Source organism: Tenrec ecaudatus, chromosome 4 (assembly GCF_050624435.1).
Source record: "Tenrec ecaudatus isolate mTenEca1 chromosome 4, mTenEca1.hap1, whole genome shotgun sequence".
Lineage (NCBI taxonomy): Eukaryota > Metazoa > Chordata > Mammalia > Afrosoricida > Tenrecidae > Tenrec > Tenrec ecaudatus.
In genome coordinates, this window is record NC_134533.1 from 20974264 (window position 1) to 20991805 (window position 17542).

The window sequence follows — 17542 nt, forward strand, 5'->3', positions numbered from 1 at the left end:
TGTGTCTTGCAAACAATATATGATAGTTAAAAGGCACCGGTGTGAATGTATTTTTAAATCAGAATAGTAGTAATTAGACACATTATATGGTTTTAAATATATATATATATATGTATATATATGTGTGTTTTTAAAAAGAACAGAATGTCCCACTTAAAAGCATTTGTTGAGTACCTACATTACACAAGGCATTTGGTATGAATAGATAGATAACAAAATTCTGAAAACACATAGTTTTCTAAGAGTCTTATTCCTTGAAGGAAGCCAAAACAACCCCATCCAAATAGTTGCATTGCAAGTAACAATATGAAATGCTATTAAGGAAGCATGTCAAAAATGGGAGAGAGAATTTCCTTCATCACAAGGCATTTATAAATGTTTCCTAACAGAGGGGTTGAAGCCTGATGACCAGCTGCTCTGTGGGAAGGGCATGAGTTCTTCTTCCTTAAAGAGTTTTACTCAGAGCTCTGGGCTGAGCTTCTGGTCCCAGGGCACAACCACCAGCAGCTTCCTGGGAGAAAGACTGGGCTTTCTGTTCTTGTAAACAATTACAGTCTCAGAAATACACGGAGGTCTGAGTCAGCATTGACTGAATGGCAGTGGCTCATTTAATAGTATTCTGGTCCTAGTCCGTTCAAACTCACCAGGTGCTCCATGGGATAAAGATGTGTCAGTTTGATTTAAAACACTGACAATCTGGAACACCCTGTGAACAGCTGTGCTCTAGGCGATAGGATCACTGTGAGGTGCACTCCATTGGACAGCAGTGTGTCTGCGTCAAAGCAGACTCCTCTGAAAAGGGACAGAGTTTCTTCTCATTTTCAGGCTGGAATATCAGGGAGAATGTGTTTACTAAATACCTGAGTCATAGCGTGTATTTGTTGGTGTCTCCGTGGTGCTAGGTTTTGTTCTCAACTACTAATCTAAAGGTTGACTTTTCAAATTTACCCAGAACCAGCCTGGAGGAAAGGCCTGACATACATTTCTCTGCAAATTACATTGAAGAGAAGCCCATATGCTGGTCTATTGTGTAACACATGGAGTCTCCGTGAGTTGGAATTGACTGAATACAACCATTTCTTTCCTTTGAGGTTGTTCTTGCTTTATTACAGATATAAATAATATACAAGTACATAACTATGTGTCAATAATAGACAAGCAATATTTAACTATTGGTTTAAATGAGGCATTGTTTATGAAGAACAAAATTCCATAGTGTATGGCCTGCTTTTTGTAACATTCAATGGAAAAGGACAACTATATTTTAAACTATGAGTGATAAACTGCAAAATACAGGACTCCAGATCTCTTGAACATGATCTTCTATAGGGAAATAGTAAGTTGGAACCGTGTATCTTGATTTTGTATTGATTAAATAACTTAAATTAAGAATAACAGAAAAATATTAAAGCTAGTAAATTGTTGCATTTGAAGAATGATCTATAAAAGTATCTTTCTTAAGCTGTTTGAGACTTACAATGACCCTTTGAAGTGGTCATTAAAAACTGAGGAACAAGGAGTTGACATTACTTATTAATAAACCACAGCTAGATTATCTCTGCTAATGAATATTCACTTTAATAAAAAGATTTCATAACATTGTATAGCATCAAAAAGTAGACTGAGTAAAACATTCCACAACATTTCATAACACCATAAACCACTCCCTGTTCTTTTTTTTTCAGATAAAGTATTTCACACATATACCTTCTTCTTTGAATAATAATGCTGTTGAATAATAATGTGACTGAATTCATTCTGCTTGGGTTGACACAGGATCCTGCTAAGAAGAAAATCATATTTGTCCTCTTATTGTTTTTCTACTTGGGCACATTGGTGGGTAACGTGCTGATAATTATTACTCTCAAGACCAGCCGAACACTTGGGAGTCCCATGTACTTCTTCCTTTTCTACTTATCCTTGTCTGATACCTGCTTCTCTACTTCCATAGCCCCTAGAACGATTGTGGATGCCCTTTTGAAGAACAGCACCATCTCTTTCAATGAGTGCATTCTCCAGGTATTTTCATTCCATTTCTTTGGCTGTCTGGAGATCTTCATTCTCATCCTCATGGCTGCTGATCGCTATGTGGCCATCTGCAAGCCCCTGCACTACACGACCATCATGAGCAGGAGGGTTTGCAGTATATTGGTAGCTGTCGCCTGGGTCGGGTCCTGTGTGCATTCCTCAGTGCAGATTATTTTGGCTTTGAGTTTACCTTTCTGTGGTCCCAATGTGATTGATCACTATTTATGTGACTTGCAGCCTTTGTTGCAACTCGCCTGTGCAGACACCTATGTGATCAACCTCCTCTTGGTTTCCAATAGCGGGGCCATTTGCACAGTGAGTTTTGTCATGCTGATGTTCTCCTATGTTATCATCTTGCATTCTCTGAGAAATCACAGTGCTGAAGGAAGGAAAAAAGCCCTTTCCACGTGCACCTCCCATATCATCGTGGTCATCCTGTTCTTTGGGCCTTGCATATTTATATACACACGCCCTGCAACCACCTTCCCCATGGATAAGATGTTAACCATGTTCTATACCATTGCAACTCCTTTGCTCAATCCTCTGATTTATACGCTAAGAAATGCAGAGGTGAAAAATGCCATGACAAAGTTATGGAGCAAGAAACGGATCTCAGATTACTAAAGATGAATGGATTGATTTGGTTTGACTTAAAATATTTCAATAGAGAATATTATTTTCTGGTTAGACATTTATTCATATACCACGTTAGGAAATGATAGATAATTTCTTCAAGAAAGTAGATAAGATGAACCATAAACTGATCGGTGTTGAATCAATTTCATGAAGAGGAAGCGACAGCATCATTTTGTGTTGAGTTAGAAATAGCCGCAGAAACCAAGAGAAAGCTAAGGCCCAGTGCTTTAGATTGCTGGGTTCTATAGAGAAGCAAAGACATGTATGGTTTTATATGTATACACAAAGAGATTTATATCAAGAAATGGTTCACATAGTTGTAAAAATATGCAAATTTAGTCCAGTTCAAATCCAGAGGTCAGATGTAAACTGAAGACTTCTCCTAAATCCTTCACAAACTGACAAGCAGGAAACTGAAAGATGAAGCAGAGTGATCACAGGTAGCACATGAACTTTGGAATTAATTCCAGTGTGGATTAATTAATCCAGAGTCAGCTGTCTTTGATGGCTCCTAGAATTGTCAGGTAATATAACAGGAAAATTGAAGAACCAGATGCAGTCCATATCCAGCACTAGACTCTTCCACATACTGACAATTGATGCTTAAAGCAGGCCACTCCCTAAATTGAATCCTCCCTCCATTGCATCTAGTCTGTGACCGGATTAAGAAAGTGGTTTTCTACCGTATTCTTCCCCAAACTCTTTGGCTGCTTGACAGAAGATCCCATCATAAACTGACCATTCTTTGTGATTTTACATCATGAGAGAATCCTGGCCCACTCACACTGGCATAAAATCTAACTATAATACTACTGTCTCTTGAATGTCTAGGACCACTTGTGGTTTTATTCACGTGTTTTCTCTGTCCTTCTTCATGTTGATTTCTGATGTCACCTGACTAATAACCTAAAGGTTGGCAGTGCACACCCACACAGCAGGGTTACAGAAGAAAGGCCTGGCAAATCTGCCAAAGTTCTTACAGTCAAAACACCCTAAGGGACGGTTCTGCTCTGGTCAACACTGGGATTTCCATGAATGGGGATCAAATAAGTGACAATGGTGTTCGCTTGTTTTTACTTTGATTTCAATTATCACTCTAATGCTGGACTTTCTGGTAGATATTCTCTTTTTACAATTGAAAATGATAATTTTCAGAGATGAAGGTTGGGTCTTTGAAAGAAAATGTGTATGTCTCAGAAAGAAAATTGTGCTAAGGTTTCAGTACAATCCAAAAAAAATAATGACTTATGTTGAGGGGACTGCAATGTTCATATGACATGCATGGTTCTTCCATTACATCGGGAAAGATTCTTATTTTTGTCACTATCCAGATAACATCACAATATTTAATTTCATAATGATGAGGAGATCAATTTCAATTTTATTCTTCATTTGTATTTTCCGTCTGACTAAACATTAAAAATGACTTTTTTTCCATTTGAAGCTTTGTTTCTTTTCTTTGTACTAAATTGCTTAAAGTTATTAAATTGCTAAAAAATTTAATTTACTAAACACTTTCATATTTCTTTAGCTTGAGAGAATGAACATCCTTTTTTATATGTGGTCATGGAATCTATGGACTCTGAAAATAACCCTAGTGATGTATGTGTATATATTTTGCTTTGTTTTTAATTCTGTGTACGTCGTGGTGAAATTCATCTCACTTGGATTACAATTGTTTACTGAAGCACTGTTTTATCTGAAAATTGAGAGGCTTGCAGAGCAGTGGATTCCAATTGGCAGTGTTTAATTTGTGCCTTCTTTTTCACTACATGGAAGGGTTAAAAGGTGTATATGATTCATTTTGGTGCCCCTCAGAGACACTCCACATATCACATTTCCTGGACTTGCACTCAATCTAGAATCCCTGTTGTCACTGCCACTATGGTTCCTGAATGAGGAACCTGTGCTCAAACTCAGAGTCAGATTTTCCAATAAAAGTCACAGAGTTGCAAAGACCACTTAATTTGCTACCTCAAGAGACCTCCTTTGTTAATCAGGACCCTGATAGAGAAAGATAGAGACTCTTTGTGCTAAAATGGGAACATCTTTTTGAGGAATGTGAGAACCATGGACCCAAATATTCTTATATCGTGGGTTGGCACCCTCATGCAAGAGAAGGATAGTCTTCCTTTGCTTTGCTGTGTTTTTGGTTTCCTGAATTGAAAATTGGTCATGAATCACTACTTACTCTCCTCCTATACTTCCAAACAGGTAACCAGTTAAGGCTCAGAAAAGCCAAAACAGTAAATTATAATTTTACCCTTTCATAAATGAGAGTATATAAGGCAATTGCAATTTACAGCTAATATTTACAAAGAGAAATGGGAAAACATTTAACTATAGAAGATGATCTTAGGAATTCCAGAACATGGCGACTCATTATCACATGCCAGAGGGACTAGGCAGAAATCAGCGCAGGAGAGATACTAAGAGGGAAATTCAACACTGGCAGATCGCAGGAGGAGCATCATAAAGATCAATAGGCACAGATCCAAAAGGTTTTGAGAGGTTAAGGGCTTTTGGCTTATCCGAGTGGAGGCTGGCTAAGTTTTGACCTAAGCCACACCACTGTCTCAGTTGGAGTCAGTATAATTTGGAACCGGTGTAGGGGCTTTATCTCAACAAAACCCAGCTTGCCTCCTCCTCAAGTCAGGGATTAATCCCTTACAGCTCCAAGGATCAGGGCTCAGCTATATTGTTACTTTTGTTTCTCTCTCTTCTCTATCCCCTTCATTCTCAGGAGGCCTAGTTGTGTTTTGTTTTGTTTGCTTTCTTTCCCTCTCTTTGTCTCTTTCCTTTTCCTTCACATGCAACTGCTGACATCCAGGCCAATCCCCTTAACCTAGGGCATTTATGCCTACCCCTGACCCAGCAGGAAGAGCTCAACCCTGTGCAGCTTAGCTCAAGGCTTGGAAAAGACCACCTGTGCTCCACCAGGGGATGTTTGCCCAACTTTTTCCCAGGGAATTCCTGCCTATGTCCTCTGTGGTCCCATGTGACTGTGGAAACTTCCTTCCACATGCCTTAATGCCTCACATGGCCTAAGGCAGCTGGCCAACACGCACTAACATTCTACTCTGCTGCGAGAACCTCTTCCTAATCTCCACAGCAATAAACCTGACCAGGGAAATTTCACCCACCATTCGTGGTGCTCTATACCAAAACAGGCAACCCACCATCCTTCAGCGGCACTCCCATTGCAGGAGGTACACCCACATACCCTCTGTATCACCCCAAGCTTCCATGGGCCACATCATCACATCTTCTTGGGAGATCACCCAGTACTGAACCATCCTCGTGGGTTCACAACAATCCAACCAGTGCACCCTGAGAGGATCATCCAACTTTCCTTCCAAATAACAAATGACTGGTTAACTAAGGAAAGAGTGAAGCCACAGCAGAATATAGTGATAGACCAATTCCATAGTGAAATTAGCTGCAAGAAGTTTGAAGAAACATTCCTATGAGTCTCCCAGAGAGAGTCAGTGTTCTTTTACTCTGTGGAAAATGGCATCTGGGTCCTCTAAAACAACGCAAGGCAAACAGCAATCAGCACCAATGACCTCAACGAAAAACAGAAGAAACAAAAGGCAATGCAGAAGAGGTCCTGAACCTAATCACATGCATAGAAGCAGACATTATTCTGTCTCCCCATATCTCTTTTTATGGTTTTCACTTTGAGGTCAATTTTATCTGAGATTAAGATTGCAGCCACTGGTTTTGGAATTGCTGCTTGCTTGATATGCCTTTCTCTAGACGTTGATTCTCAGCTTATTTTTGTCTGTGGCATTGATAAATATCTCCCGCAGGCAGCTGATTGATGGGTTGTGTTTTCTAAGTCTGTCAGCTAGTCTCAGTCTTTTAATGCCTGAGTTCAGGTCATTATTATTCAGGATCATTACCTCCATCTGCGGACTCTGTGATGTCATCTTATACATTTTGTGTTGAGTGATTGCCTACCTTCCTTTCTTATTTGTGTGTTTCTCTGTGTGTGTGTGTCTGTGTGTGTGTGTGTGTGCATCATCCTTGACTGCTTTCCATCCTTAAGCCAAGACTTTATTGGGGTCTGTTTTCTCTTTCTTACCCTCTGGGTGAAGTTGTTCTATGTGACGGTCTCATTTATGCTTGGTGAGTGTTGTTCTTCTGCCCATAGTGGGTCAGCAAGGATCTTTTGTAGGGCTATGTTTCTTCTAACATATTCTTTGAGTTTGTCTTTGTTTGGGAAGACTCTTACTTCGCCATCTATCTTGATTGATAATATGGCTGGGTAGAGAATTCTTTGGTTTGTGTTATTTTTCTTCAGTTTCTGCTGATAGGTCTGAGCATATTCTTATGTGGGAATATGTATATGTGATTGTTTGTTTTCCCTTTGCTGCTCTCATTAATTTCTCCTTTTCCTCAAAGTTCGATACTTTAACTATTATCTGACTTGTTTACTTCTTCTTGGAATGCTGTCTAACTGGTGTTCTTTCAGCCTCCTGATTGGTTGTCTGGTTTTCATTCATTAAGCTGGGGAGTTTCCTCCAAGAATTCTCTCAGAATTATTTCAGATGACTTTGTGTTGTCTTCTTCCGGTACTGCAAATATTCTAATGTTGTTTCTCTTTGTAGGACCAACCATAGATAGCTCTAAGGTTTTATTCAGGTTCTATGATCATCTTCTTAGATATTTGTTTGTGTTTGTTAAAATCTGCTTGGATGTCCTCCAAGCCACTTGTGCGGTTCTCTGCTTCCTCCAATCGATTCTCGAGGTTCCCTGAGTATGCTACTGGTTTTTGTTATCTCCTCCCTAAATTTTTGTATTTTCCTTTGTTGTATGGACTTTATCTTCTCTATCATTTCATCTTTTTTGTGTATTGTTTCCCACATATCCTGTTTGACTCCAAGCAGCATTCTGAAAATTTCTTTTTGTGGCAGATAAAGTCTGCTTCTTCTAGTCATGTTGTTAGGTTGAGGTCACATTCTGCTATTGCCTTCTGCTGTTTTTAGTGAAGTAATTGGGGCTGCTATATCTTTGTGCTGCGTTGTTTTAGAGGAGACAGTTTTTGTTTTCGAGGGAGTCTAAGAGAACTGGCTCTCTCAGGGAGAATTGTAGGAATGCTTCTTCCGACTGCTTACAGCTCATTTCACATTGATTTATCCTACTTTATCTCCTGTGGCTTCCTTTCCAGAGGAGTGCACCAGAAGACTGATAGGTTGCCTACTTTGGTGTAGAACACAGTGAATGGTGGGCACAATTCCCCTGGCCAGGTAGATCCCCTGTGCTGATTCGAAATGGTCCCAGCTCAGGCTGAAATTGTGGCAGGGCCAAGGTCAAACCCTATCAAGCCTCCACTTTAATAAGACAGAAGCCCCGGCATTCAAAATCTTGTGGTTCTGTCCCTTCTTATCTTTAGGATGCTCCTCCTGTGAACTGGCAGTGTTGAAATTCCCTCTTAGTAATTCTCTTGCACTGATTTCTGGTAGTCCTTCTGGTATGTGTTACTCAGTTACCCTCTACCTGGAAGTTTTCAGTAACACTTATATGTGTGCTATATAAAGAATAACTTTATATCAAAAGTCATGTTATATCAAAAAGACATCTCAGCCCAGCCCAACTCAAGTCTATGTGTCTGATGCTAGCCTGAGCCCTCTTCAGACTCACATAGCTGCAGGCCAATGAAGCAGCAAGGTGACGTTGAAAGGAGGACATTCACAGTCCAGTAGAGTTAGAGCCATGTGCATAAAAGTTTGATGGGACCGTGGCAGGGTAAAGACTACTCTCAGTCTCAACAGCCTATATGGAGATCCCTCTGGGGGGGAAGAACCAAATTCAAGGAAACAGGAAGGAGGAGGGCAAGAGAGAAAGAAAAAGAGGGGTTCCCAATGACTCTCTTATAAAAGGCCACTGTTAAGAGGCTGTGACTTGATTGATAGTCTGGACTGCACAACTAAACTTTCATCCAGGTGCAAGTTCATATGAAATCTAACCACTACGCTGCTCAATATCTCTTTCTCAGTAGCAGTTTCCCTTTCTACCTCTCCTCCTGGTTCTAAACAGCCTACTTAACTTACATTTCTTTTTAGGGACTCTAGGATTTACATACATTGTAGAGGCCAACTACCTTCCCTGTTTCATGAGCTACCATCTCTAAAGTCTGAAACATCGCATATACTTGACCCTTCTTCAACCACAATACTTTTCTTTCTCTTCTGCCACTTTGTTCCACTGTTAAGGCTACCTGTAATTACATCTAGGTCTGTTAAGGCTACCTGTAATTACATCTAAGTCACCTGGATAACAGAGAGCTATGTAATTATTCTAAAATTATTTGATGTACAAATTTATTTTTGCACGTGATCTTAATTATAAATACTTGCTGGAAACTATTCAGATATAGATTGTGTGTCTGTCTCTACCATGTTTCCAAGTAGACTGATATTGCAAGACTTACATAGTAAGTGATTCATTGAGTTTGTAACCTATAAACATTGCCTGGGATACAATACCTGTTTGTGAGCAACAGAAAATTGATATTTTTCTCATCATCCCAGACATAATTGATATTTCTATGTAGCCCATCATTCATAAGCAGCCAATTTTATAGAAAAGATCGGGAAGAGATCATTAGCTACTTTTGAATTGACTCCTTTCATGGATAACTGTGCACAACAGAATAGAATATTTTCTGATCTTGCTGTCAGGTGTGAGTTCTTTGTTGTGGTGACTGTAGCAATCTACCTCAACATCTCTATCACCCTTGCCCATCTTATATTCATCAAGAATGTTTGATTCTAGTAATTAATCCCACCTGGCACCATGATTATATGCCTTGGAGTGCTAACTGCAAAGTCAGCAGTTCAAAACCACCAGCTGTTCAGTAGGTAAAAGACAAGACTTTCTATTCCAGTAATGAATCAAAGCCTCAAAATCTTAGGGGTGGGGGGAGTTCTGCGTCGTTCTATTGATCACTGTGAGTCAGAATTGACTCATTAGCAGTGAGTTTAGTTTGGTTTGGTTGGCTTTGCTTTCTGATATGTCCAAGAGCTTTTGGCTACAAATTGGACTACTAATCCCACAGTGAATTATTTGAATCCTTCAGACACTCCACAGAAGAATGATGACGCTTTCTGAACTTGTAAAGATGCACAGTACCAGAAAACCTCAGGAATAGTTCTGCTCTTTCTTACAGGGATGTCAGAGTCAGAATTAACTCCATGATGGTTTCTTTTATTAGTAACAAGAAAATGATGACATATCCAAAGCAAACAGATCAAATGGTTCCCGTTTGTGATTCACAAAGATTCTTTGCTTGAATTTCAGAAAAAGTATCTTATTTCTAGTTTAGTGTTGAAGCTCAGCAGAAACGTGTCCACCTTTGGTTAGAGGAGTATCTCCAAGATATATGGAATATAGCTTAGAAAAAAGTAATCTTCTGGTCATTCGGTATCTATTTATTCCTTCCATTTTGTGGAAAGTGATGCTTCAATGTTGTAGCATCTCAAAATTTTCAGATAAATTGATGCCATTTTTCTGCTTTTTTTTCTCTGATGGTTGTACCTTTCTCCATTCTGGAAAGCCAGTTACCTAACACTATGTTTCAAAAATATATGAAACTCTTTCAGAAATCAAAATGTTAAAAATGTGAGATAATTAATTAACTGTTATACATATGAGAATACAGAAGTGATAGAAAATAACAATATTGGTGGATTGCTCACCTCATTGAACAAAAAAAATTGCCTTATTTTTAAATATGGATTTTTAATTTTTGTAATGTGAACACTTATAAAGAAGAAAAAGCAGAGTATGATTTCATCGTGTCGATAATGCCACTTACATGAAAATATAGGCTAATGCATCAGCTTATAAAGACATATTTAAATGCATAAAAATAAAATAAATCTAATTGTCTCTTTCCCATGATTTTGTAAAGCAATAATCCCTATAGACCCTATGTTTTCTTCCCTTAAGAAAATAATATTTTCTAGCTATAGGTAGTATTTCTAGGTGGTCTAAGTGTGTAAGTGCTCTATTCTTAATGAAAATTTTCTTTTGGAAGAAAAATCAGGAAATCTACTTCCAAAAGATCACAGTTATTGGATTTCCAACATAGCAGAGTTCTCTGATAAACATGGGGTTGCAATGAATCAGAATTGACTTTAGGGCAGCTTTAGTTTTTGAGTCATGAACACACACACACACACACACACAACCTGCTGTGTTCTCAGGTGCTGTCAAGTTGGTTCACACCATATCAACAGAACAAAGCACCACATGGTTCTATGTCATCCGCATATATTTTTTAACAAGTACATACAACCAACTTTCTCTGGTCCTCAGCCTTTCAGCCAGGTGGGCTGTTGACGTCTGTCTTGTTCCATGGGTTAAGAAAACTGTCATCCTGCCTTATGATCTTGACATTGCTCCTCAGCTCTGTCCCAAGGTTTAGTTCAGGTCTTCTGCTTGATCTCATGGTTTCCATGTGGCAAGATCTCTGGTGTCTTTGCTGCCTCCTCCACTGCAGGTGAAAAACTTGTAGGTTCTTGGCTATGCTTTCTTGATGATCATGGTTTTTTTTTGTTCCTGATTTTGAAGTGACTATCTTATATTTAAAGAAATAACAAAATCAAGTAATCACCTCTATGAGTGTTTTACTTGCCTTATTGGCATGATCCCACCCAATCACTTGGTGGGAGGCCCAAAGACTGGGATAGATGAACCATATTTGAATTGAAAATTTCACTCTTTTCCAAAAAATATTATGACATGAAAATAAGACCCTGGCTCTAAATACAGGTGTGCTGGTAACTAGTGGTAAGATTGCTTGATTGCTAAGAATGAAGACCAGGAGTTTGAATGCACCCACTGTTAGGTGGGAGAAAGATGTGGCAATCTACAACTATAAAAATTTACAGGCTGGAAAATCCTATAGGACAGTTCCATTCTCTCTTACCAAGTTGTCATGGGATAGATTTGACTTGATAGTGTTGGAAATGTAAGGATGGTATTAAAAAGCAAGCTTTTAAAAGCATTCTAAAGAATAAGCTTATAGGAAATAGAGGAAAGTATTAAGAGGCAAAGGACATTTTAGAGATCTAAATACAGGCATGCACAAATGTAAATATATTTTATATGATAATAGGGAAATAAAACTATGTACTTATATATATTTATTAAGTATTAAGACAACAGATGGACATTGGACCTCAATTTAAGTACTCCTTCAATGCAAGAACCCTTTGTCATAATAATCCAGCACTCTGTGATGCTCACCTTCCTGACCCGTCATCTGATGACAAAATAGATGCATAAGTAATTGGAGAGAAGAAAGCTGATGTTGCCTGGCTATCAAAAGTTATAGTGTCTGGTGTCTTAAAGGCTTGAAGGTAAACAAGCAGCAATTTAGCTGAGAAGCAACAAAGCCCACATAGACGAAGCACAGCATCCTGTGTGATCATGAGGTTTTGACAGGACCAGGTATCAGGGATCAAAGAACAAAAATTCATATCATTGTGAATGAGGAGGAGTGCCAAGTGGAGACCCAGAGCCCCTGTGTAGGCAAGTGGACATCTTTTACAGAAGGGTCATTGGAGGATATGAGCCAGTCAGGGTGCAGTATAGCACCAGTGAAACTATCTAGTTCTTTAATGGTTCCTCCGCTTCACTATCATGACCTTAATTCTACCTTAGAAATCTGACTAGACCAGAGCATGTACACTGATACATATAAAAATTCACATCACAAGGAATCCAGACAGATAACCCCTCAGAACCAATAATAGAGATACCAGGATGGGAAGGGAAAGGTGGGCGGAGAAAGGGGAAGTGATCACAATGATCTATATATACCCCTTCCTAAGGGGATGAACAACAGAAAAGTGGTTGAATGGAGACAGCACTTTGTGTAAGACATGGGTGTTGGGATTTTTAAATTATCAAGGGTTCATGAGGGAGGGATGGGAGGTGGAAAATAAGGAGCTGATATAAAGGGCTGAAGTAGAAAAAAAAGCTTTGAAAATGATCATGGTAAAGTATGTACAAATGTGCTTGACATATGAATGAAAGTATGGATTTCATAAGATCTGTATGAGCCCCCATTAAAATGATTTTTAAAAGGAAGAAGTAATAGAGATACATCTTAAATAATAGGTGTGAGTTGATTTTTTGTTGTTGTTGTTGTTTTTGGGGGGTGTTAGGTATTATTCAATCTTTTATCATTAATATCTTAAAACTATTTCTTATAATCCAATTTGTGTATCTTTTTTAGTGCACTAATTTAATTATTAATTGAATGTTAGTGCACTAATTTAATTATTAATTGAATGAAGTAAACCACCTTTTGATTTAAAGAAAACTAAAGTGTAAGCTTAGAAATCCACAAGGATCTCTGTTGTTTTGCAAATTTTAAATAGTTTCAGAATTAAAAAAAAAAAAGGACGTGTGTCCTGTACTCTTTCGGGTACATTATATTTCTCCTGTGTAATCTGGACTCAACCACATCGTAAATCAGAACAAGGTAATTTAGTTTGCATTTTGGGGTGATAGGGAAAATAGAGAACAGAGCTACTACTCTTGGCCTTCTTCCGGCTCTGTTGCTTCACTGTTAATGGAGAATGTCATTATTTTACTCATAAGCATTTGCAGCCATCTAATTGAAGAATATACGTGCTATAAATTCTGCTACTTCTCCCTGAAAGGCTTGTGCCAATCCACCTCTGTGGTCCTCTGACTGATCAGAGAATTTACTGATAGAGGGAAATATGTCCTGTAACAGCTGTATGCAGATCATCACTCCTATTCACTAGCAAGGGTGGGAATGGTATTTTGGCATTCATGGCATTTGAGAGCTGTGCTGTGTATCAGCAAGCGTTATTTACATGGTCCTTATGAACCATCTGGTCACAGAGGTCTGGGAGAAAGGCTTTGGCAATCTCTTGCTGGTGGTTCTCCATTTACCTTTCTGTAACCTCAGTAAAGTAACCTGCTGCATATACAAGGTGTCCCCTCTTTTTTATGTGATGTGCAAAGGTAGTCACATTGTCAGTGTCTTATGATTAAATGATGCCAAGTTAATTCTGACTCACACTGACCTTGTGTACAAAGGAAAGAACTACTATTTGTTCCTAATCATGTTCACAATTGTTATATTTGAGCTCATTGTGTAGCTACAATGGGTTATAGCTGCTGTTATTAGCTTATTGCCAATTCCAGGAGGGTGGGAGTTGTGTTTGGTGTTGTTCTATGGATTCTTACATACTTTCATTGTACCATTTGGACCCACTGCTTTGCCAAATGGTAGAGCTATCTTGACCTGTAGTTCTCATATAGAATTATGGTTTTATTTTTGTGACTCATCTATACTTCCCTTCTCCCTCCTGGAAATGAGAACAAGATTGTAAAAAGTGTTACTGATTTGCATTGGGACCATACCCATAATCTATTCCCTGAGAAAGTGGAGATGAAATTTGCCATGAGGTCCTTCAACATGATCACTCAAGACAAAATGGATGCGTAAGCAAATGTGGTGAAGAAAGTGGATGGTGCTGTGCCATCAAAAGATAAAGTGTCTGTTGTCTAAAAGGCATGAAAAACAAGTGGCCATCTAGCAGGGAACTAATAAGCCCATATAGAGAATGTTCATCAGCCTGTGTGAACATGAGGTGTTGACAGAATCAGAAATCAAATGATCCCATGCAAACAATTACATTGATGTACATGAGGGGGGTTGCAGTGGAGACCCAAATCCCATCCATAGACAATTGGACATCTCCCCTCAGAATGGTTACAAGGAAGGGATAATTCAAACAGGGTTAAATATAACACAAATGAAATACACATCTGTCCGGAGCCATGAGGCCCGGCCATTGTCTTGTTCTTTATTGCCTGAGCTCTAACTTTCCACAGTTGCTGTTTGTTCTGCGGTCATTGTTCTCAGGGAAACACCTGTGGCTTGCTTCCCCCATTTATTCTCAGGGAAACCCCTGCGGCTTGTTTCCATTTTCCTGGCCTATATAAGCTATAGCCTTTTATTCCATAAATGAGACTTGATCAGACTGCTGTTTTGTCTCCATTTCTCGTGTTTCTTGTCCCCCCAATTCCCACTCCCTCCTCCAGGGTCCGCGTTGAAGGTCCCGCGGGACTATCCATAGACAATTGGACATCTTCCCACAGAATGGTTAGAAGGAAGGGATGATTCAAACAGGGTGAAATATAACACAAATGAAATACACATCATTTCTCCAGTTGCTGAACGCTCCCCCCACACCCACACTACCATGACCCAGTTCTACTTTACAACTGCAGCTAAACCAGAGTACACACATTAGTACAGATAAGAGCTATTGACACGTGGAATTCAAGACAGGTTAAAAACCCTCAAGAACAGTAGTTGGAGTAGCAATACAGAGAATAGGGATGGGGGACGGGCTAGGAGAAATGGAGAACACATTACAAGGTTGGATATATAGACTCCTTCAGGGGGATGAATAGCAGAGATGTGGGTGAAGGGAGACAATGGACAGTATATCATATAAATATGATAATATATATATATATATATATATATATATATATATATATATATATATATATATATATATATATATATTCAAGAGGGTGGAAGGGCGAGAAAGAGAAGTTGATACCAAGCACACAAGTCGAACAAAGTGTTTTGGAAATACTGATGGCAGCATATGTCCAAGTGAACGATGGATTGCTAAAAGAAGTGTAAGAGCCTCCCAATAAAATGATTAATTAAAAAAGCAGAAAGATTTGCCATGATTCACTGAGGTAATAAGCACTATGTGCTGTTTTTATATTTTAAAAAGAAGCATGTTTTGTGTGTATGTGGGGAGAGGGTGGTGGGTGATTATGGGGGTTGGGGGACTTGGCGATCTAGAGGAGAAGTTCAGAAAGGAATCAGTTACATCAAGGAATGCCCCCCAGCAGAATCAATACGCTTTTCATTTCTATTGAACTTTGTTTAAAAAGGAAATGAACTTTATTTGGAGAAAACATGATGAAATTATATATTACGTCAACGAAGAAAATCTTTGAACAAAATTATTTGCTAGGCTTTCTTTCTAGTATTCTTTTAGCACATATCTTTTTGAGTTGTTATGAAAGAATTGATCTGCTGTTTTGCTCAGCTAATGAGTTTAATGTGTAATTTAAGAAATTCTGTTCCTTAGTACATGATGTTATTAGAAAGAGAAAGTTACTAAAGGAGTGCCATTTTTATCAAAAGAATACTGTGATGTACCCTATGAGAATGCATATGCATAGGGTCATCGTTGGAATTGCAGGATGGTAGGTAATCTCCGGCTGGAGGAAGTGTAGAAGCCATGAGTGAAGACAGCAGGAGAGGTGGAAGGTCATATTAGATTGCAGGTGGGACAGTTCTTCCACATGACTTCATAGATCAGTGATGCTGCTTTCCTTGACCCATTTCTTCAGCTCTGCATCTAGGTCTGGGGAATTCTCCATAGGGAACAATTTAGAGGCTCTGAGGAGCCCTTGTGGCATAAAAGGACACAAGATGAGTGGCATTCCCTTCTGTTAGGATTCACGCTCTCAGAGACACTCTGGGGCCGCTCTCTTCTGTCCTACAGTCGGTGTGCGTCAGAGTCAGCTCGACGACATTGGATTTGCTTCACTGTGCTTAGACTTTCTTTGTATTTGCTGTAAGATCTGAGAGTTACCTATGAGAAGGTCAGAACACACCCCAGATATTTCCAAGGATTATCTAATTCAAATGCATATTCCATTCTTCTCTAAACAAATATAACATTTTCCCAGACTCATTTAATTGCAGTAAAAATCACTTAGACAACATTTTGTCTAAAATTACACTTATTGTTTTCTTTTATTTGTGCTCTGATAATTTCATTATAAATGTTCCACAAACTATCATTTATGTACCACAAGAATGACAGGATACACCCACTTTCAAGGCTGGGGATATACCTGATGACAACAAAGGCCTTGGACTTTAGGCTTCTTCATTGGAGTCAAGCACATGGAAACTCAATAAAAGAAGCACATAGGCTTGGATCAGGAGCTCTGGGGGCACAGTGGAATAAACTTGAGTTGCTCCTGGTAACTGCACAGAAAGTCAGTAGTCTGTTCCCATCATTTCCAGGGAGAAAGATGAGGTTGTCTGCTCCTGTAAACGTTCTTAAAGGCACTAGACCACTATTATGGACAGGAGACTAGTGACATGTGCTAGAGATATGCTTAGAAGCACATCGTGGGAATGATCCATTTGAGCATCAAAGACATTGATTCATTATATTTTACTTTGCTGTAATGGAGAATATGAGTATGCACAGTTCACCACATACTGATTCCAGAATTTCATATGTATGAACTGTTATATTCTTTAAATTATGCAACCATTCTCCTTCTCCTTTTCCTAAGTGGTCTTCACCATACTCCCAATCCCAGTGGACCCTAAATTTCTGATGCATTCTTTCTAGTTGCTATTCTTAATTTGGTCACATATAGATACTTCAATGACCTATTGACATTTGTCATAAAGTTAATATAGTGCTCTTCAAAATGACTTCTTTCCTTTACAAATAGCAAGATGACAGATGATATCTTAGTTGAAATACATGTGTTCTATTTTAAGAAACTTTAAAAATAATCTTAAATATAATTGTTTATCTTTGATTCAGAACTATTTCTAAAATGCATTTACATTCAGCATCCTTTATTTATTTTAATATTCAAAAGTAACAGTCAGAAATAATTAGTTTAGAATATGATGTAAAAATGTCTCTCATTCGAAAACATGGAAATATTCTAGCATAAATCAGTGATAAAATAGAAAGGAAGATCTACTACAATGAGTTCAATTGACTTACAGGTGTCAAAATAGATGATTTCTTAA

At 38.6% G+C, this 17542-nt stretch overlaps 1 protein-coding gene across 1 annotated transcript; it reads left to right on the forward strand.

Moving 5' to 3' along the window:
* Positions 1 to 1639: 1639 nt before the first annotated feature.
* Positions 1640 to 2652, forward strand: LOC142446509 (olfactory receptor 4C11-like). Its single transcript, XM_075548258.1, has one exon. It carries the CDS (start codon positions 1726 to 1728, stop codon positions 2650 to 2652), a length of 927 nt encoding a protein of 308 aa, XP_075404373.1. The 5' UTR covers positions 1640 to 1725.
* The last annotated feature ends 14890 nt before the right edge of the window (positions 2653 to 17542 follow it).

What these genes read in the sequence shown, in the direction of transcription:
- LOC142446509 (XM_075548258.1), top strand. Translation starts at nt 1,726, where the DNA reads ATGCTGTTGAATAATAATGTGACTGAATTCATTCTGCTTGGGTTGACA.